This window comes from Pristis pectinata, chromosome 20 (genome assembly GCF_009764475.1).
Source record: "Pristis pectinata isolate sPriPec2 chromosome 20, sPriPec2.1.pri, whole genome shotgun sequence".
Taxonomy (NCBI): Eukaryota; Metazoa; Chordata; class Chondrichthyes; order Rhinopristiformes; family Pristidae; genus Pristis; species Pristis pectinata.
In genome coordinates this window covers 12,972,708-12,995,005 of record NC_067424.1, presented here as the reverse complement: position 1 = coordinate 12,995,005, position 22,298 = coordinate 12,972,708, and the positions used below count along the sequence as shown (strand labels likewise).

Genomic DNA, 22,298 nt, shown 5'->3' with positions numbered 1-22,298 from the left:
CATCTACCTGCACCTGGACTATATCCCTCCAATCCCCTCCCATCCACGTACCTATCCAAACTTCTCTTAAATGTTACAATTGAACCTGCATCTTTCATTTCTGCCTGCAGCTTGTTCCACACTCACACCACCCTCTGAGTGAAGAAGTTTCCCCTCAGATTCCCTTTATATATTTCACCTTTCACCCTAAACCAATGACCTCTAGTTCTAGTCTCACCATACCTGAGGGGAAAAAGCCTGCATGCATTCACCCTATCTACACCCCTTATAATTTTGTGTACCTTGATAAGATCGCCCCTCATTCTCCTGTGCTCCAGGGAATAAAGTCCTAACCTTATTCAACCTTTCCCTATATCTCAGGTCCTCAAATCCTGGCAACATCTATGTAAATTTTCTCTGCACTCTTTCAAGCTTATTGATATCTTTCTTGTAGGTAGGTAACCAGAACTGCACACAATACTCTAAATTCGGCCTCATCAACGTCTTGTATAACCAACATAACATCCCAACTCCTGTACTCAATGCCATGATTTTTGAAGGCCAATGTGCCAAAAACTCTATTGATGACCCTATCTACCGGTGATGCCGCTTTCAAGGAATTATGGATCTGCATTCCTCGGTCTCTTTGTTCTACCGCCCTACCATTCACAGTGTAAGTCTTACCCTGGTTTGTCGTCCCAAAGTGCAACACCTCACACTTGTCTGCATTAAATTCCATCTGCCATTTTTCAGCCCATTTTCCATAATAAATTGTGTTGCGCTTTGAGGCTTTACCTGGTGTTGAAGGATACCTGCTCCCCGCACTGGATGTGAATGGTGCTGAGCTCCTGCATGCTTCTCAGGTTGGCGGCTGACACACTGGAGTTGGGCAGGTGGGTGGACTTCTTGTTACTCCGGCGGGAGCAACAGGTGCTGGCTGTCCCAGACTCGGAGGAAAGTGAGGGGCTGTGAGTGGACGGGCAGTTCTGCATCGAACCTTCGAGGCAGTTCTGTTCGAAAGCCGGCTCATCGAGAAACTCATGGTTCTGGTAAAATTAAGAGGAGGTTAAAGTTCCAGTGGCGAACAACCTGTGTAAAGCAACATATTGGAGTCAGACTGGGATCAGAGGCAACATTATTTCAATGGGCATTTGAATGGGAAAGTTGAATCCTTATTGAGTCATAGAGAAATGCAGCATGGAAACAGGCCAGTCTGCCCAGTGAGTCCACACTTACCATCAATCGCCCATTTACATTCATCCTATTTTATTCTCCCCACCTACTCATCAACTCCTCCCAGATTCTACCACTTGCCTCTACAACTAGGGGCAATTTACAGTGGCCAATTAACCTACCAACCTGCATGTCTTTGTGATGTGGGAGGAAACCGGAGCACTCGGGGGAAGCCCATGCAGTCACAGGGAGAACGTGCAAACTCCACAGGTTCAGAGGTTGGGAATGAACACAGCTCTCTGGTGTTATGAGACAGTGGCTCTACTAGCTGCACCACATTTTGCTTTTCTTTAATGTTTTAATTGATCTGTAAATGTTTTAATGTGCTTTTTATTTTCTTTTACTTTTTAAAGTTTTAATAATTTCACTTTTTGAAGTATTTACAGGAATTTTAAATATCAGAAGCATTTAACAAATCCTCACAGGTTTTGACAGAAGACAAATGTTCTCCCCCAGCTCAGCTTCCTGTCGAGGGATATCAGGGTGTTCTGAGGGTGGGGACTGAACAGGGCACTGGCCCAGGATTACTTGTCATCTAGGCTAAACGACACCGAGCCAGAAGCCCCCAGGTGCAGAAGGCCAACTTGATAGACTTCCGTATGTGCAGGTAGGCAGGGACAGTGGGCAGCAGGCTTAATTCAGCCTATTGAATCTGCTTAGATGGAGCATTTCAGATCACATCAACTTGCTGTTTAAGAAAAAGTTTCCTTATGTCATTTCTGGACCTTAAATCGGAGCCTTTGGTTTGCAACCCTTTTGCCAGTGGTAACATTTTCTCTTTACCTGCACCAACAAAACCCTTCATGATTCTGACTCATTTAGCAAGTCTTGTCTTAAGCCTCTCTTGTCTAAAGAGAGTGGTCCATTGAACTAATTTGACACACCTTCCCAGTTCTTTCGAATACAATGTGGAGTGAATTAAATGACATTGACAACCATTTCTGGGACTTTTGCAGATAAATTCATCACTGGTCTACCCTTTTACCAAATGAGAGAGGGATTCAAAGATTCTTTCTACAGAGAGCATCTCTTGAAATTGACAATTATCTCAGGCAATCTGGTGGCTACAAGACAAAAGCATCTGTTGTATGCTTCCTGCTCTTGATGTTAAAGAACTAAAGAAATAGAACAGTTACTTTGGTGTAGTCAGAATATTCCCCTGACAGTAGAGCTCTCTGAGTAATGCTGTGTGTTATGTGACCATTACCACAGTGTGGGAATGATGAATGCTGCTGTTCGGTTCCTCTCTCTGCTTCATCTATTTTATTTATTTATCTATTTATTTACCGGTCACATGTACATGGAAACACACTGTGAGATGTGTCTTTATGCGTTAACAACCAACACAGTAATTACCTGCTTAAAATAGTAAGGAAGCCTGTTGGAAAATTTCAGTAGGCAACATTCATCTACAGATTACAAGAATTGGGATTGCAATGAATTGAGTGGGGTGTGTTTTACTGTAATGGGGTTGGGTGTCGTAGGATGTATTTAAGTGGGACACATTGGGAAGGAGTGGGATAGACTATGGTGGGTGTTGGGAGTGTCAGAATTATTCAAGGAGTGTCCGGGTTGTTTGTGATGGGGTGGAGTGGCTTAAGGTAGGCTGAAGTGGAGGTGAAGGTTGAAGGCAGGATGGGGGGATTTAGAGTGAAATGAGTTGGGATGTGAATGCATTGCATTGGGAGGTGATGGCGTAAAGAGGGTTAAAGTGGGATGCGCTGAGGTAAGTTGGAGAGATGGAATGAATGTTTTTGAATGATTGTGTTAGGCTTGAGTGGGTTGAGGTAGCTGGCAAAAAAAATTGGGTGAGGTGTTTGGGTAAGGATGGACTGGTGAGCGCCATTTGGTAATGATGAGGTGCAGTAGGATATGAGATATATTACAGTAGGCTGGGAGAGATGAACTGAACTGTATGTCTTGGAATGAGATATGTTGGGGTAGTTGAAGGAGGGAAGTTTTCTCCCCTCCCTGCGGCTGAGGCAGAAGAAATAACAAGTTCCTTCATCATGGTTCCATATGAATGGGAAAAGCAGAAAGCTCCTGTCACTGTCTTAAAGCAACTGAAAAAAAGGAAAGCACAAGGGAATTTGCACCCGATTATTTCACGCAGGGTTACAGCTGGAACAACTAATGTTAGCAGACTGCTGAAATAAAGAGAAAGGATTGAAAGGCTGTGCAGAAATGATCCTGGATAAAAGGGGTGTGAAGACTAAGGTGAAAAGTTAGATTAAAATCAACATGTAAAAGCAAGTCTGTTGGACTAAATGTATTTTATTCTTAACAGAAGAAAAGTCAAAAATTGTAATAGACTTCATATTTTTATCAATATGTTGAGCAGATTATTTCAAGTATTTATCACTCCCTGAAGACTTGTTTCTTATTATTTATTTTAAATGTTCTTTCGGTAATTTACATGGTTTGCAATAATATATCCCTTTAAGGATATGGAACAAAATTGGCAGAATAATTAGGAGAGAGATGAGAGAATTTTTTAATGCATCGAGTTAATGAGCTGAATAGAGCTGGCAATAGTCAATGCTTCAGCAGCTCACTGGTAGGTACATCCTGGACTTACATAGCCTGGGTGTAAGCTTAGGAGAAGCTGAGTGACAGATGTCGGGGCATTTGTCCCGCTGCCTGGTTAAGGGTCGTGACCCCCCCATTCATTTAAATGGAGATTCTTGACCTACGGTTTAGGAAGAAAAAGACAAGTTGAGTTATTTTAATCTTTTTAATTATTTATTGGTATCTTAATGCATTTTTAATGCATTTATTTACTTTATTTTTTACCTTAATTATTTAAAGGAATTTTAATAGGTTTTGTATGTTTCTCTATACCTGAGGTATTTGAAAACTCTTACAAAGTCACATAGCTACAAACAATCTGCTGGAGGAACTCAGTGAGTCGAGCAGCATTTGTGGGAGGAAAGGAACCGTCGACTTTTCGGGTTTTGACCCGAAATGTCGACAATTCCTTTCCTACCACAGATGCTTCTCGACCTGCTGAGTTATTCCAGCGGACTGTTTGTTGCTCCAGATTCCAGCAACTGCAGTCCCTTGTGTCTCCAAAGTCATATAGCTCCCTGCCTCACCTTCCATCAGTCAGGCTGTTCTGGGACTGAGGACTTAATGTTACCTAAATGAGACGGAATCACCACTGAGACCTCACTACACCTCACCACTTGACTTTGCGATCAGGAGGCCCAGGGTAATTGGACCCATTCATCCACACCAGGTTAGGAGTAAGTGTAGTTGGTGGGCCAAATTGAGGACAATCTGGAATGCACTGTCTGAGAGAGTGACAAGTTTAACTGTAATTTTCCAAAATGATTTGCAGAGAGAGAAATAAATTACAGGGGAATGGGGACCAAACAGAAGGAAATGAGGTTTCCTTTCTGCTATGAAGTGAAAGGAAGATTAGCAGTGAAGCCAGCTAACAATGCAGGATAAATATGATGTGTTGCTGTTCCTAATGCAATGCTTCACCCGATGGATTAGGACAAAGGTGCTTCCCCACTGACCTCTGCTTATTAATTGTAATGGTCCACTAATAGGGCACTCTGACCTCTGCCCTTGTGCAAGGCATTTCCCTAGCACCATTATTTCACAAACTTTACCTCCTAATTGAATATGCCAAGAGCTGAACTCATAACAGTTTCCAGATCAAAAATATGTTAAATGTGGATTTGAATTAATAAATGATTTTGCTTTCTAATCAGCAGCAAATTGCAGATATGACCTTGGACTCAATCGGCTTCAGGGAACAATTTGCTGAGAAAAAAATTGAAGACAATTTATATGGTGACAAAAGATTGCACTCGTTGATTGCTCATTGAGCAGGATGTTTTTCAATCAGATGCGAAAATGTCTGGCAGATACAATGAATGTTCTGCATTTAATCTTCTCAAATGTTTCCTGCTCTCATTACCTTTCTGTGCTCCTTCTTGTTGTGGTACAGTCACACTGGCACCAGACTACTATAATTCTCCATGATCTCTAAACTCCTTCAATTCGTACTTCTTTGTCTCCATTATATTTACGCTGTCATTGGGTAGCTGCACCATCAGCTGCTAAGGACCTTTATGTTGCAATTCCCTCCCTAAACCTTGCCACATCTTTACCTCTCTATCCTACTTTAAGTTGCTTGTTAAAACCTCTCCTTTTATCAAAGCTGCTGTCCATTAATGACCCAGATAGGGGAGGATAAAGTTGACAGTTCTGCAAATGATTGCCCATATTTCTCCATGTGAGTGCCAGCAAGTTTGGCCTTTCAGTGCTTGTAATCGCTGACTGCCTTTCACCACAGTTTCTCTAACATTGGATTCCTCATGGAGTTCAGCAGTGGAGTGTGAAGTTTCAGAGTCCCCCTACTACATGATAAAGGGAATCTACTCAAATGACTTGCTTCAAGTTAAATGGGCTGTGAGGGACTAAGGCAAGTTTTATCATTATTAGATTTTTTGACTTCATATTTTAAAATGTTGTAGCTTTTAAAATTAAAAAGAAAATTTAAAAAATTTTAGTAGATTTTCCCAGTTTGAATCATAGTTTCTAAGAGTTTTGGATGGTTACAAGATAAAACGGAAATGCATAGAAATTTCTTTTTGAAGAGAGTAGTGACTTTCGGGAATCCTCTGTCCGAGAGGGTGGTGGAGGTCAGATTATTAGTGGTACTTAAGGTGGAGGTAGATAATTTTTTTGAAAGATCGAGGAACTGAGGGCTATGGGGAACTGGCGCAGAAGAGGAATTGAGGTAATGATTATACTGAGTGCCGAGGCAGGCTTGAGGGGCAGGCATGGTAGTGTAGAAGTTAGCGTAGCATTATTACAGCACCAGAGGAGTTTAGGTGTCCTAAGATACACAGTAGTGTAGTGGTTAGCATAACGCTTTACAGCGCCAGCGACCCGGGTTCAATTCCCGCCGCTGCCTGTAAGGAGTTTGTATGTTCTCCCTGTGTCTGCTTGGGTTTCCTCCGGGTGCTCCGGTTTCCTCCCACATTCCAAAGACGTACAGGTTAGGAAGTTGTGGGCATTCTATGTTGGCGCCGGAAGCGTGGTGACACTTGCGGGCTGCCCCCCAGAACACTGCGCAAAAAATGCTTTTCACTGTGTGTTTCGATGTACATGTGACTAATAAAGATCTTACCTTATCTAATCCTGTCCCTATTGTTTTACGTTCTTTTCTGCTCTTGTGAATATTTCTTAATGTCAGAAACATTTGGTACATTCAAAGTTTTTGGCATCCAGCTAACTTAGGGAACGTGGCTTAGCCATCAAACATTTTTCAGCAATATTGTGGGCATACGAATTCTGTCCCACCATCCCCACCAACCCCCCCCCCCCCCCCCCCAAATTGTGTCATGGTGGGTCAACAATACTGAGGATCAGGCTGGCTTCTTTCAGGAAATTGCTCCACACTGGAGCGAGCCACGTGAGGTGAGAACTTCATCGATCAGCGATGAGTGTAGTTGATCCACTGCTAATACTGTGTTCAGGGCTCACATCTCTTTGTGCGGCTCAGCATCACATCTCTGAAGAACATAAGACCTAATTTCTTTAGCCAGTCCTGATTGAACAACCCTCTCATCCCAGGAGTTAGCCTAGTGAATAAACTGAGATCAGTGTAGCACTTACGTATATGGGTGCTTGATAGTTGGCAGGGACTTGATGGGCTGAAGGGCCTACTTCTGCATTGTGTGACTCTGTGACAGTGATTCTGTGAATCACCACCATTTACCTCTATTGTGCCCTTTAAATGAGGGTGCAAAATAAATGTAAGCTTTTATTTGTAAACACAATAGAATGTTTCGCAGCATCATTTCTCAAAACTATACTAATTATTTAAAATCATTATTGTCATCTGGCACTCATGCCATTAGTCCTGGCCTCTTGCAAATTCAGTTTCATTGTACTTCAACAGATTGTATGTGCAGAGATGAGTATAGATGGCAGCAGATACTCCTGCAAGAGCAGAAAAGGCTAAAGACAACTTTTTCTCTAACTGTGAGCAAAGGCTCTTGTTGTAATGGTCCGCTGGAATCTGATAATGCCACACGTAGCCTAGCAACCAAATGCACAGAGGATGACAACCACATCAGAGGACCAGGCAGGATCCAGGGAATAGCAACTCATGCACTGAGATCAACTGAGGGAAGAAAAGAAGTACCTTGGTGGAAGCTGATGTCCGGACTGATAAGAGAGGATCATCCAACAGGTAGGACAATCCCTATAAGACCAACAGAAGAGAAAAAGAGTATATCAGTTGTGCAATTTTGAATTCCGTGTAATAATTTTAGCTTTGTAATTCAGACACACCAGTAAGAAGAGTAAGGAGTGGTATATTTGGCCATCATATTTCACATGAACAGGCAAGGAATGGAGGGATATAGAGGGATATAGGGATATAGAACGCAGGCAGATAGGGTTAGTTTCTATTGGCATCATGGTCGGCACAGACACAGTGGGCCAAAGGGTCTGTTCCTGTGCTGTACTGTTCGATGTTCGATGTTCTGTGTTCTGTATTCTATATTCTATGACCCCACTCCCTGTAATCTCTGTGAGAGGGTCTCATCTTATATTTTAGATACTTTATATGTGAACTTTGAGGCCATTTTAAGGTTTGGATTTTTTCAACCTCCTCAGGTATCATGGGCCGGAGGATCTGTTCCTGTGCTGCATTGTTCTATGTTTTTTGTTTTATGTTCTTCCTTTCTCGACTAATAACATCCTTCTAATGGTCTGAATACCTGTAGATTAGAACCAACCACTCTCCCCAGCAAAGTTATTCCATTATAGCCGTGAAACTGGCATCTAGCTGATAATGTGAAAAATTGCGCCATCCACAAAAAAAGCATTCACGGCAGATATAAGCTGGACAATTACAGAGCTGTCATGCATCTCCCAATCTCTGCAAAATGATGGAAAGAGTCATTAACTGTACCACCAAACCACACTGCTCATCAATAATTTCGCCCATACTCCGCATTTTGCCAGAATAGCTCATCTCCAGACCTCAGTGCAGTCATGTGTCAGATGTGGATGCAAGTGCAGAGTGCCAAGTGACAAGTGCAGCTCCCCTAGATTTAAAGGCAGATTTTGTGACACACGGTGGTAAAATTGAGATCAAACAACAACAAATTTTATTTTTCTGCACATGGCAGAAAGGAGCAGCAATAAACCATGAATTCCCTGGCCTGCTTCCTCATTCAGTAAGAGATGTACAATCTTTTACCTTGTCTTCTGTCCTGTTCGATTTCTACACCCCTTGATTCCTTTCCAGTTGAAAACCCTATCAAGTGCTAGGAAGACCAACTATTCTTGAGGTACACCACTAAAAGGTACTGTTGAGGCCGGGGAGACAACTGACAATTTAAAGGTTGATTTTTGTGAAGCATGGCGACTTGGACAAAGGAGGGGAAATAGAGCTCGGATGTAGAACAGCCCCAATCTAGCTGAGGGCCGTATGGGGTGTGTAGCCCTATGTTTCCTTGCAAACATTATTTTCAGCTAAAGGCAGCTTTTGATTTTCATTACCTGGGCAAATTGTCAAAAGAGATTAATTAGTATACGTATGTAACATAAACAGATAATGAACTGAGAATAGACTTGCTACCTGCTGAGTTTTTCCAGCATTTTCCTTTTTTTACTTCAGATTTCCAGCATCTGCAGTTTTTTAGGTGTTGATTGAGAATGGACTTGACTGAAGAATAAAGCTAAAAATTAAGGTCCTAGGTTATTTTGCAGATGAATTAATGAGATACTATAAAGCAATGCGATAATTATGGATAAATTACACTTTCAAAGGGTTTTGCCATAACGTGATTAGAGGATTGCTACTTTTAAGGTAACCAAGGGGAACCTAAAATGCTGGAAACCATTAATGTTCAGAAAAGTGAAGGAGAAATGGAAATAAATCAGAAAGAATGCTGAGATGACACTAAGTTTGCATTTTTTTGTGCTTGATACCATTTGGGAGATGGTGACGTGGTTTGGTACTATTAAAAATACTTATAGCTCAGCAACAGCACAGCGGATGAAAGCAAAAAAATGCAGATGCTAGAAATCTGAAATAAAAACAGAACAAGTTGGAAATACTCAGATACAGTAGGCGACACAGCACTCACTGAGACATGGATGCTGCTTACAATGTGGCTACTTCTACTAAGGGCAGACTGAACACAGACTGTTCAAGTTCAAGTTTATTGTTGTCATAGACATATGTACACAGGGTATAAGTGCCATGAAAATTAGCTTCTTGCAGCAGCAACACAGTATATTACAAGATGAGGACAAAAATAACAAAAACTTAACAAAAATTATACCTAACTTATGCATAACTTGGGTTAATACTTTGTGGAATATCCCTGTCCAATGTGTTAGTGTGATTGCTAACCTTCCAATTTTCTGTCCCAACCCCTCTGACTTTTCTTTCCTCTTACACTGCTCGAATGAACAGCACCTCAAATTCTGACTAGGCGTGTTTTAGCCTTCTGTTTTTAACACCGAGTTTGACTACTTCAGATAATTAGTCTTCTTAGGAACATCTGTTTTATTTATAATTTATAGCATCAACAGTATCTTCCCTCTGTAATTTTCAGTAGTGATCCCCTTTCTCCCAATTATACATCCTCCTGTGTTTCTTTATTTGTCCCACTACAAACCCCGTGATTCATCCTCTTCACCTTTAACAGACCGACTGCTTTTGCTCACTTCTTCCCTTCGCCACTTTCTCTGCATTTTAAAACTCCAACTTCTCCCAGTTCAGCTGAAGGCTGTTTGTCCTGAAATGTTAACTCTGTTTCTCTCTTCACTGATGCTGCCTGACCTGTTGAATTTAGTTTTTATGACAGCAGTCATACACGTTGGCCAAGTGATAATAATCAATGGAACGCTGTTGAAATTGGAGATAGTTTACACGGAAGTTTTGAACATAGCACAGGAAAAAGCCTTTTGGCCCAGTCAGCTGACGTTTATGTTCTGCCTCTATCTCCTCCAATTCTTCCTCTTCCGACTCCACCAGGACCTTCAGTTCTCTTCTCCCTCAAGTTCTTTATCTTAAATGCATCCTTTTTATTTGCCTCAACTTTCTGTGATGGTGGATTCTGAGCTCTTGCATAAAATAGTTTTCTTTTGAATTCTCTATAGGCTACTTGGTGACTATCTTATTCCAGTGGCCTCTTGGTCTTGCTCTATTCCCTAAGAAGACTGTCGCTGTGGCTATCTGACCTCAAATATTTCTGACATCATAATTGTTGCCTTAATGGATCTACCCTCTCCTGGATTTCCCTTTATTTATTTATATGCCTTAGAATATTTCATGAGTTTGTTTTATGTTCCTTGATAATTTAATTTTATAATTCCTGGGCGTCTGTAACTTTCCCAAGAGTAACACTTCTGTATTTTGACTGTCAATTGATTGCTTCATAGGCTGCAGTCTGTGCTGATCTACCCTGATGCCGATGCAATTACATGTCTCTGATGGAGGCTTTGCAATTAAATTACACTCCCATGCTTTTAAATTGGGCAAGTAGCTTAAATTGTGTTGCATAACTGATATTTTTAATTATGAAGGCACCATTTGCAGTGTGCTAGACGTGCCAGTTATTTCAGGTTGTGACAGGTGTTCAGTGATAGTTCACACTCATTATGGAGCAATTGCCTTTTACACTTAATTACCTCTAAGTGGAAAGCACTCAAGCATTGCTGGAAATATGAAATGACAAATTTACAAGTACGGTGGAATCTTGTTAGACTTAATAGTTTTGGGGCAGCTAAAAACCGTTGAATGTTAAATTACCCAATGGGTATATTGGGCAAAATGTGGTAGGTGCTGTGTAGCTAAATAGAAACTGTAGAGTGTAATTCATGTTAATGGCCATTACCACATTATTCTATTCTCAGTGGCTCTTGACTATTTGAGTTGTGTGTGGATTTTATTAAAACTAAGGCTAGAACATTGAATTATTGAGGAGACCTTTAGGTAGAGATAGCAGTCTCCACTGAGAAAGTTGAGTCCATTTTAGCTTGGCAATCCATTTCTAATTACAGAAAATAGACTTTAATGCCTTTATAAGTGGCAATGATGTTTTACAGAACAAACCTACCACTAAACAATGCAGAGGTCACAAAATGATACAAGTTGATATTCTGCTATTGAACTTCAATTTCTCCTCATGCTATTTTAAATGGGCGAAAATGGTGTAAGAAGAAAGCATCTGTAAAGATGCTGGGTCATGGTAGATTATGGCTCAGAATCAGAGTCAGAATCAGAATCAGAATTGGATTTATTATCACTGACATATGATGTGAAATTTGTTGTTTAATGGTAGCAGTGCAGTACAACAGTACAGGGCAGCAGTACAGTCCATGAGCTCAATCTAATTTCCAACACCTCCTTCAAAGAAGCATCCTTCATTTGTGACTGTCAGCAGGCAGCCCCACAACTGAACCCATCCGGTCCTCTTCCATTACACAGTGGGTGTATAAGAACACACCCACATGTATGCAAACACAGAAACATATTACATATATGCATACATGCATACACATGCATACACAGAAATTCACAAGTGCACATGCACACGCACGCACACACACAATCTCAGGAGCACATGCACACATTTTACCAACAGAATTTTACCAGGAGAAATACTACTAAATAATTTCAATAATGAAATGTAAATAAGAACAAAGTGAGAATTGATTGTTAAAGCTTGAAAATTGGATAAGTTAAATAAAGTAACTTTAAATTAAGACTAAACTGAATAGAGTGAATTTAGAAAAAAGGTTATTCAGGGACATGACTGGTTTTAAATGGAATTTTTATTTACCTCTGTTCCATTAATTTCTAATCCTACTCTTTCATGGTTACATCTCTCAGCAGAGCAGTAGCTAGTCTTCTGAATAATAAACAATTCTAAAAGGGTTTGCTCCTTTGTTAATGTGCTAAATACATTAATCTGAAGAACCTAATCTCTAGTCATCACATTTGGTAGTGCAAGTCTCCATAAATAAAATTCAATGGATGGGAAATTTGTCCTTTGTTACAAGAGATTATAAACCCCCAGTTTCCAACACCTCACCTTGAAGGTCCGAGTGCGCATTTGAGAAACATTTTGGGTGAATGTGGAGCTTAATGGTATAGAAAAGTTCTCCGTCCACCTTGCACGCAAATCCATTCCTTGGTCTTATTGAGAGAGGAGGTGCACAAAGCCCCATCGCATCCCCAACCTGTGCCCCTTTCCAATAATCAGTAAGCACATTAAAGCTGCAGGCGGATGTGTGTATAGACACATAGAAAATGGGACTGGTAGGCCATTTAGCCTTTTGAACTTGCTCTGCCTTTCAGTATATGATTATGGCTGACATCCAAATTCAGGATCCTGTTGGAGCAGCAAAACGGAGACACAAGAGACTGCAGATGCTGGAATCTGGAGCGACACACAAAGCATCGGAGGAACTTAGTGGGTCAGGCAGCGTCTATGCATGGTCTCGACCCAAAACGTTGACTGTCCATTTTCCTCCGCAGATGCTGCCTGACCTGCTGAGTTCTTCCAGTGCATTGAGTGTTGCTCCAGATTCCAGCATCTGCAGTCTCTTGTGTCTCTGTTTTGCTGCTCCAGCAGGATCCTGAATTTGGATGTCAGCCATAATCATATACTGAAAGGCAGAGCAAGTTCAAAAGGCTAAATGGCCTCTCCATGGTGGCCTCTAAATGGCCACCCTTCATGGTCTCTCCCCAGATCCCTTGATCTCCTTAACCAAACAACTATATCTATGTCCTTCTTGAATACATTTAATGAGTTGGCCTCAACTGCCTTCTGCAATACAGAATTCCTCCACAGTCAAATAGCTAGACAAATCTCATGCTGCTCAAACTAACACAGGAACAATAGTCACCTGGAGTCAGCCCATACCTGTTGAGTAACAGTACGGCAAGAGCAAGGGCTTGGGAGTGTGGGAAGCAGAGGTAATTAAAGTGACCGCCTTCTTCCTAATTATGTACTTGGGTGGCTGAGAAGGAAGGGAAAGTGGAGGGAATTGAGTTTCTGCTGGTGTTCACTGGCAGACCCACAAAACTACTTAAAGATACAAGAGACCCAGGAGCAGGAGTTCACCTGTGGCTGCCCCAGGAAAACACCTTGCAAACCCCTTTCCTTTACTGCCGGCACCCCGTCTCAGAGGGCCAGAGCAGAGGGCCTGAGGGAGATGTAGGAGGGAGGGGGTGGAGGGAGGGGAGTGGATTGGGGGTGGGGGGAAGAGAGCAGAGATGATTTTGTTAATGGGGGTCAAAATGAGACAGTATTTCAGGTTGGAATTTATTGTGTTTCAAAGGGCTGTTACTTTCTCCTGTCCTTGCATTACTTCTCTTGTACTCCCGGTACACACATCACCAGCTAGTTGCAGTTTCAAATCACAGGTTATGTTCCTTATACCAGACGTGACTACAGGGCTGAGACAGAAGTAATGTTGACAGGGTAGGGTTGCTGATTGAGAGCCTGTGGAATTTGTATCAAGGTCTCAACAGCAGGGACGGAGCCCTGTAGTAGTGTTACATGCCCTGCCTCCACAGCCCTGGTTCAGAAAGACCCGAGAGGTAATGTATCTGCAGACTCACAGTTGTCCTCTCCAAGCAGTGCAGCAGATGGTGATGTTGCCTGGCCACAGCTGATCCTGGTCTGTTGGGACATGGCTGCTGTTCCTTGTCGCCTGACTCCTGAAACAAGAGCAATGTAAAAAAAAGTTAACATGCATCACGTTTGAAAATGCAGCAAACTGCTTTAGAAATTATTTGATGGGATTTCTTTTTTATCAATGTTTGTCTTCTTCTCTGTGGATAATGTTTAGAACAACAAACAAAATGCTGGAGGAACTCAATGGGTCAGGCAGCATCTGTGGACGGATATGGACAGTCAATGTTTTGATGGGAATTCTAGTCCAGATGAAGGGCCTCGACCCAAGACATCGACTGTCCATTTCCCTCCACAGATGCTGCCTGACCTGCTGGATTCCTCCAGCATAGTGCTTGTTGCTCCAAATTCCAGCATCTGTAGTCTCTTGTGTCACAGGCAGATCCTGTCTGACCAGTATGATTAAATTCTTTGAAGAGGTAACAAAGTGTATTGATGAAGGCAGGGCAGTTGTTGTGATTGAAATGCACTTCAGTAATACATTTGACAAGGTGTCTCTCTTGGGAGATTGGTCCAAGAGGTTAAGACTATGGAATCCAGAGTTGGTTGGCAAACTAGATCCAAATCTGGCTTGGCAATAGGAGACAGAGGGTGATGATCGAGGGTTGGTTTTCCTATTACATGGCTTAACTAGTGGTGTCCCACAAAGATCAGTGCTGGGACCCTTTCTGTTTGTAATATACATGAAGGCCTGGATATGGATGTGGGAGGCAAGATCAGTAAGTTCCTTTAAGGAAGAATCTTCCATTAAGGTATATTGGAGGACTGGTTGACAGAGTGGAAGGTAGTGTTATGCTGCTGAGAGATATTGATGTGTTGGTGAAATAGGCTGAAAAATGGTAGATGGGGTTTAGATGCATTTTGGGAGTAGTAATAAGGCTAGGACATACACCATAAATGATAAGGTCTTAAGTATTGAGGAATAGAGGGACCTTCAAGTACAAGTCCATAGATCCTTGAAGGTGACAACACAGGTAGACGACATGGTTAAGAAGGCATATGGGATACTGGCCTTCATTAGTTAGGGCATCAAATACAGAAGTAGGGCGTTATGCTCTAACTTAGGCAGAGAGGCTATGGACCAAGTGCTGGGAGATAGGATTAATATGGATGGGTGCCCACTGGTTGGCATGGACGAGTTGGGCCTAATGGCCTGTTTCCATGCTGTATGATTCTATGACTCTGCTGACTAGGAATGAACTTCCACGCTGTTGCCTTTTGGATGAAATGTTACAATGAGCTGGATACTCTTTCAGGTGGCTGTAAAATACTTTGTGACAAAATTTCAAAGAGAAACAGAGGTTATCCTTGATCAACAAACAATCTGCTGGAAGAACTCAGCGGTTCAAGTGGCATCTGTGGACGGAAGGGAGTTGTTGACAATTCCTTTGCTCCCACAGATGCTGCTCGACCCACTGAGTTCCTCCAGCAGATTGTTTGTTGCTCCAGATTCCAGCATGTGCAGTCTCTTCTGTCTCTAAGGTATCCTTGATGCTCTGACTAATATCTGCCCCTCATGAAAGTGATGATCTGCTCATTGTGCCTTTGCTATTTATAGGAGCTTGCATTTGTGTGCATGCATTTCTTCTATTGTAGTAGTGACTACATTTCAAAAAATACTTAATTGGCTCTAAAGAGCTTGGAATGTCATGAAGGAGGCTGCATTATTGGTATTGGTTTACTATTGTCATTTGTACCGAGGTACAGTGAAAAATTTGCCTTGCATACTGTTCGTACAGATCAATTCATTGTACAGTGCATTGAGGTGGTACAGGGTAAAAACAACAACAGAATACAGAGTAAAGTGTCACAGCTACAGGGAAGTGCATTTCAGGTAGACAATAAGGTGCAAGGTCATAACAAGGTCGATTGTGAGGTCAAGAGTCCATCTCATCGTACAAGGTCAATGCCGTTCAATAGTCCTATCACAGTGGGATAGGAGCCGTCCTTGAGCCTGGTCGTATGTGCCCTCAGGCTCCTGAATCTTTTGCCTGATGGGAGAGGGAAAAAGAGGGAATGACCCAGGTGGGTGGGGTCTATGATTATGCTGGCTGCTTCACCAAGGCAGCGAGAGATATAGGCAGAGTCCATGGAGGGGAGGCTGGTGTCTGTGATGTGCTGGGCTGTGTCCACAACTCCCTGCAGTTTTTTTGCGGTCGCGGGCAGAGCAGTTGCCGTACCAAGCCGCGATGCATCCAGATAGGATGCTTTCTATGATGCTTTCTATGGCATTAAAGTAAATTGTTCTTTTCCCTTTTCATATGGATTCAGGCTTCCATGTGATTTTTCCCATATTAACTTTATTCACATATAAGCCCAGCTATTCACCAACATAGAGCTACTAGTGCCAGCTTAGTTCAATTGATAACACTCTTGCCATTAAATTAGGGGGGTTGCAGGTTCAAACCAAATTCTGGGATGAGCCCAGAATGTAATTAAGCACACAGGGTAGATCAAACTGTGGCATTGGGATGGTGAGGCACATCAAAGTCATGTTGAGAGATGTGGTGTATATTAAACCATTAGAGTGAGGATATGTGTTTTATGTGAAAGTGATAGAGGGGAGATATCAGAGTGTCACTTTCAGGGATGTGTAATGTATCACAGAACATTCCTTTGAAGGCTGTAATGTGAATCAGGTTGTGTTATAGGAAAGAATGTAGGTTATAAAGGAGCAGTGAGAGAAGAGTATTGCAGCGAGGAACCTAAGGTATATCAGGCAGTGTAGGGAGAAAGTATTTTAAAATATGAGTGAGACAGTGACGTGGCAAATGAATGTGTGTTGAAGCAAACAGTCTGAGTTATAGTGTCTTGTGTTAGAGTGAAGAGTGCAGGGTATATATGTTTAATGCAGAATGGTGAATATTGATGAGGGTTACTGTGAAATATTTAAAATATATAAGGAAATGTATTAATAATGAGCAGAGAACTTGTAGCTTACATTTTCTCCAGTCCTGCCCCTGTATCCATCTTCCTCTTGGCTGCCACACACATTTCCAGGCAATTATCTGCTGTTTGTGCTTTACTTTTTATTGTGGAGCACACACATCCACTCTGGGTATATACCCATGCATGTGAACACTTACCATTCCAAATAACAGGCAGTGTATGGCAGAATCAAACAATAAAAGTATAGGAGACTCAGCCAAGCCTGAATACACCCAAGAACTGCCCATCACTGATGTAAATAGGACAGGGACACTCAATTTATGTTCTTGGAAAATTGTCCTCCAATATAAAGAGTTCAATTATTTCCTAGAGATCTTCACTCGTTCATCTAACTGCTGCACATTGTAACATTGCACCTACTGTGAGCTCCATTGTCTCGTTCATCAAGCCGTTACGTTTGATCTGAAGATAGGCATTGGCATTCCCAGTCTTCGCTATCTTTATCCTCGCAAGCCTGGCTTTCTGCAAAGAGAAATAAGGTTGTCTCAACAATAATTATCCATATCAATTATTCCTACAGGTAGTTTAAGAGATAAGATAAAATGAGATTTCTTTATTAATCACATGTACATCGAAACACACAGTGAAATGCATCTTTTGCGTAGAATGTTCTAGGGGCAGCCCGCAAGTGTTGCCACACTTCCAGTGCCAATATAGCATGCCCACAACTTCCTAACCTGTACGTCTTTGGAATGTGGGAGGAAACCCACGTAGACAAGGGGAGAATGTACAAACTCCTTACAGACAGCAGCCGGAATTGAATCCGGGTTGCTGGCGCTGTAATAGCGTTAAGCTACGCTACTGTGCCTGCCCTTGGAGTCTCTCCTCACTTTTCACTTTACAGATTTTGTATAATTCTGGTGCAAATTGAAAAGGCTTGTGCACACGTCCACCACCATTTCACAATGTTTCTCATTTTCCTCAATTCACTACTAATACTATGATTAACTCTTGAACTTTAACCTCTTTACCTCCTAGCTTTCTGGTATACTATCCCATATATCTTCTAGTACACTTTCTGAAATATTAGCCCACATGTTCATCTTTGCTATTGCAAAATAAATATCCATTGCACTACAAATATCCATTACACTCTCCTTATCCATTTTCTTACAGGATTCCTCAGCTTCATCATGTGCCTCTGCCTCAAACAATCTCTGACCAAATTATAAGGCTCTTAGATCTCAGCCTGCTGCCAGTCAATGGTACACTTGCACCTTGCAGGAAACCAAGGGGTCAAATCCACTCCAGGACTTGAGCATAAAGTCTATGCTAACAGTCCTGCTACAGTAGAGAGGGAGTGATGCACTGCCAGATGGTCTTTTAAATGAAATATTAAACCTAAATCTTGCCTGCTGTCTCAGGTACATGTGGAACCTGAGGAAGTGAAGGTGGGTTCTCCTTAGTATTTTAGCCAATATTTACCCAAGACCCAGCATCAAAAAAGCCCTTCAATTGGTCAGTTATTCCCTTGATGAATGTACAAATTTGCTGCAAATTGCCACACAGTGGCTGTGAATCAGTTTGATTCATCCTGAGACTGTGAAACATCCAGAGAAATGCACCTTTGTTCTTCTAAACATAATCCTAAACTAGTAAATCCATTTGGTAATTCAGGGTATTGTCTTTATCCCAGGAGCAATTAGCGCATGGAGTTTACTGCAAGGAAGAATGTTTGTAGCAAATACGATTAATGTATTTTAGTAAAAAAGTAGATAAACAGGTGAGGGATAAACTGATTGGGTTTGATGACAAGGGTTGTGAGAAGGCTTGTCTGAAGCATAAACTCTGGCATGAACCAGTTTGGCAAAATGGCCTGCTTCCAGCTCAACGTGAATTCAACATAAATTATATTGGAATAGGAAATAATGTCTTCCTTCCAGTGTTTACACAATATGCTGCTTCATTCTAGTTGAGGTAATCTGACTGAATGTGTTGACTGAGGAAAAAGGGAGTCTGTAGGAGAAATCTTTTAGGATCCAGAAAGAAATGGGTTGCAGAGGAATAGTGGAATTGTAGTGAGTGTGGATGCAAGGAAGAGAATGGAGTGAATATGAAGCTTAGGAAGGAGAAGAATAGAAGCTCCCGAGAACACTTGGACAGTATTAATGCACAATTGTGTCCATCACTATTACTGAGTCTTTGAACCCAGGGTATAATGTACTTGGTCACCCATTCAAGAATATACACACTTATTAAAATGAGTCACCCAGGACCTGTGAAGTATGCTCAACCATAAAATCTAATTAATTGGAAAAAATTGTTGTTAAATTCAGAACAATAGGGCATATCTGAAGTACTTAAAAAGCTGAGAGTGATGTTTCCACTGTCTACATATGAATCAGTAATGAAAACATAAGCACTTACAAACATAATGGGAGGCATATACTTAAGAGAAAATTACTCTGATTGCGATTGTCATATCAAACAGGTCTGCAAGGGTTGAACCACAGGGTTGGTTCAGCCCTGGTTGTGCCTTTGTAATAACACAGATAGATTCTGTGGTTTGATACTTGGATCAGATCCATGGTAGTTTTGATATCATCTTCCAATTACTCTTTCCACAATTCCTTCAGTCTCTTTCTTCTCCTCACCAATTTTTTCTCTCTTATTTCCTCTCTCCTTTTCCTCTCCCCATGCCACCTGCCTCTATACCTTTGACCCATCCCCCGGTGGGTCTGCTCTCCCCTCCTCCCCCGCACCTGCCTATCACTATCTCTTACCTGCATCTACCTATTACCACCTTGTGCCCACCCCGCCTCCCCTCTTTTGTCCACCTATCACTGCTCTGTGTTTCCCCCCTATGTATCGGGCTTCCCTTTTCCTATCTTCAGTCCTGAAGAAGGGTCCTGACCCAAAACATTGACCATCTGCTTTTCTCCATGGATGCTGCCTGACCTGCTGAGTTCCTCCAGCATCTTGTTGTTTTTTCATCTAGATTCCAGCATCTGCAGTCAAGTTTCTCTAAGCCGCAGTCAACCTTGATCTGAATGACAAAGGATCATCAAGTTGAAATATTCTTTCCCCATAGATGCTGCCTGACGTGTAGAGTATTTTCAACATTTTGTTTTCTATTCCATGAGATGAATGTTCTGATTTTGGTTGGTACATGCATTAAGTAATGTCTTTTGTGACCACAGGACAACCCAGTTTATTCTATAACCAATGAATAATTTCTGATCTACAGTCACTGTGACTTAGTTCAAATTACTGACTATCTAGAAGTGTCTTGGAGATTTAATGAGAGAAGATACTACGACAGTCACTGTTGCAGAGCAATGAACTAGTACAGCAAGATCCCACAAAGAGTAAAATTGTATGTAATCAAGCTCAGTTGAGGGATTAATATTGGCTAGGAGGCCAGGAAGAACTTCCCTGCTTTTCTTTAAAATAATGTCATGGGATCTTTGACATCACTTTGGAGGACAGATGAGGTTTAATTTAATATTTGATTTGAAGGACAGTACCTCCAACAGTGCAGTGCTTCTTCAGTATTGAACGTGGGGCAAAGTCGGCATGGATTATATGTACAGTTCTCCAGTAGTGGGACTTAACTGTCTGATCCAGTGGGGTTAGTCAGAGAGCTACTCACTGAGGGAGCTAAATAAGAACAAAAGAAATAGGAACAAGACTAGCTCATCCGTTCCTTTAAACCTGATCTGGCATTCTTCAAGATCATGGCTGATCTTCTTGCTTAGTACCATTTTCCTGCACTGTTCCCTTATCCCTCAATTCCGTTAACATACAGACATCTATGGATCTCTGTTTTGAATGAACGCAGTGACTGAGCCTTCACAGCCCTTTGGGGTGGAGCACCTCAAATGTTCACCAGCCCCCTGAGTGAAGAAATTCCTCCTCATCTCAATTCTCAACAGCCTACTCCTTATTCTGAGTGTGCTCCCCAGTTCTAGATTCCTCAGCCAACGGAAACCTGCTCCCTGCATCCAGTTTATCAAGCCCAAGATGAATTTTCTATGTTTCAATTATTTCTATTATTCCTCTAAACTTTAGAGAACACAGGCCTGGTCTATTCAATCTCTCCTTGCACGAAAAAACCTGCCACTTCTGAAAGCAATCTTGTGAATCTTCACTGCATTCTCTCTATGGCAAGCCTACTCTTTCTTAAGTAAAGGAGAATAAAATTGTAAACATACTCCTTGTGCGGTGTAATCAAGGCATTGTATAATTGCAGTAAACTTCCCTGCTCCTGTGTTCTAATCCTCTTGTTATAAAGGCTCACATACCACAGGCTTTATGGCATGCTTACAGTGAAACAACAGCTGCTTCAATTGAATTCCAGGCCTATGTCTAAGTCAGGAGCCATTACATACACAGCAAGGCCCCACTCAGAGAGCAATGAAATGAATGACCAGCTTAGGGGCTTTTGCTATTATTGGTTGAGCATCAACCAGGACTCTGGAACTCATTGTTTTCCATCAGATCTGACTGTGGCTCAGTAGTTGGCACTCTTGTTTCTGAGGCAGAACGTTGTGGATTATTTTTATTTACCTTTCAGGATGCAGGGATCAACGGCAAGGCCAGCATTTATTGCCCATCCCTAATTGCCCTCGAGAATATGGTGGTGAGGCACCTTCTGCTACAATCTATCTGGTGAAGGTACTCCCACAGTGCTGTTGGTGAAGGAGTTCCAGCGTTTACATCTAATGATGATGAAGGACCACACTTATGTTTCCACATCAGGAAGGTGTGTAATTTGGAGGGGAATTTGCAGGTGGTGGTGTTCCTATATGTCTGCAGATTTTGTCATTCACTCCTTCCCCCACCTTCTTATTCTGGCTTCTGCCCTCTTTGGTATTGGTATTGGTTTATTATTGTCACTTGTACCGAGGTGCAGTGAAAAACTTGTCTTACAAACCGATCGTACAGGTCAATTCATTACACAGTGCAGTTACATTGAGTCAGTACAAAGTGCATTGATGTAGTACAGGTAAAAACAATAGCAGTACAGAGTAAAGTGTCACAGCTACAGAGAAGGTGCAGTGCAATAAGGTGCAAGGTCACAACAAGGTAGATCGTGAGGTCATAGTCCATCTCATTGTATAAGGGAACTGTTCAATAGTCTTATCACAGTGGGGTAGAAGCTGTCCTTAAGTCTGGTGGTACGTGTCCTCAGGCTCCTGTATCTTCTACCTGATGGAAGAGGAGAGAGAAGGTCCCAGGTGGGTGTGGTCTTTGATTATGCTGGCTGCTTCACCAAGACAATGAGAGGTAAAGACAGAGTCCAAGGAGGGGAAGCTGGTGTCCGTAATGCACTGGGCTGTGTCCACAACTCTCTGCAGTTTCTTGCGGTCCTGGGCAGAGCAGTTGCTGTACCAAGCCGTGGTACATCCAGATAGGATGCTTTCTATGGTGCATCTGTAAAAGTTGGTCAGAGTCAAAGGGGACAAACCAAATTTCTTTAGCCTCCTGAGGAAGTAGAGGCGC

At 41.9% G+C, this 22,298-nt stretch overlaps 1 protein-coding gene across 4 annotated transcripts in view; it reads right to left on the bottom strand.

Moving 5' to 3' along the window:
* Positions 1-22,298, bottom strand: part of kcnd3 (potassium voltage-gated channel, Shal-related subfamily, member 3) — a 263,355-nt gene that overhangs the window by 12,124 nt on the left and 228,933 nt on the right. For all 4 annotated transcript variants that reach the window (XM_052034811.1, XM_052034813.1, XM_052034809.1 and 1 more), the window contains exons 4-7: positions 17,214-17,315; positions 13,832-13,930; positions 7,382-7,441; positions 775-1,025 (exon numbers count right to left, since the gene is read on the bottom strand). In XM_052034811.1, the coding sequence (XP_051890771.1) occupies positions 775-1,025; positions 7,382-7,441; positions 13,832-13,930; positions 17,214-17,315 (512 nt within the window). The remainder of the gene's footprint in view (positions 1-774; positions 1,026-7,381; positions 7,442-13,831; positions 13,931-17,213; positions 17,316-22,298) is intronic.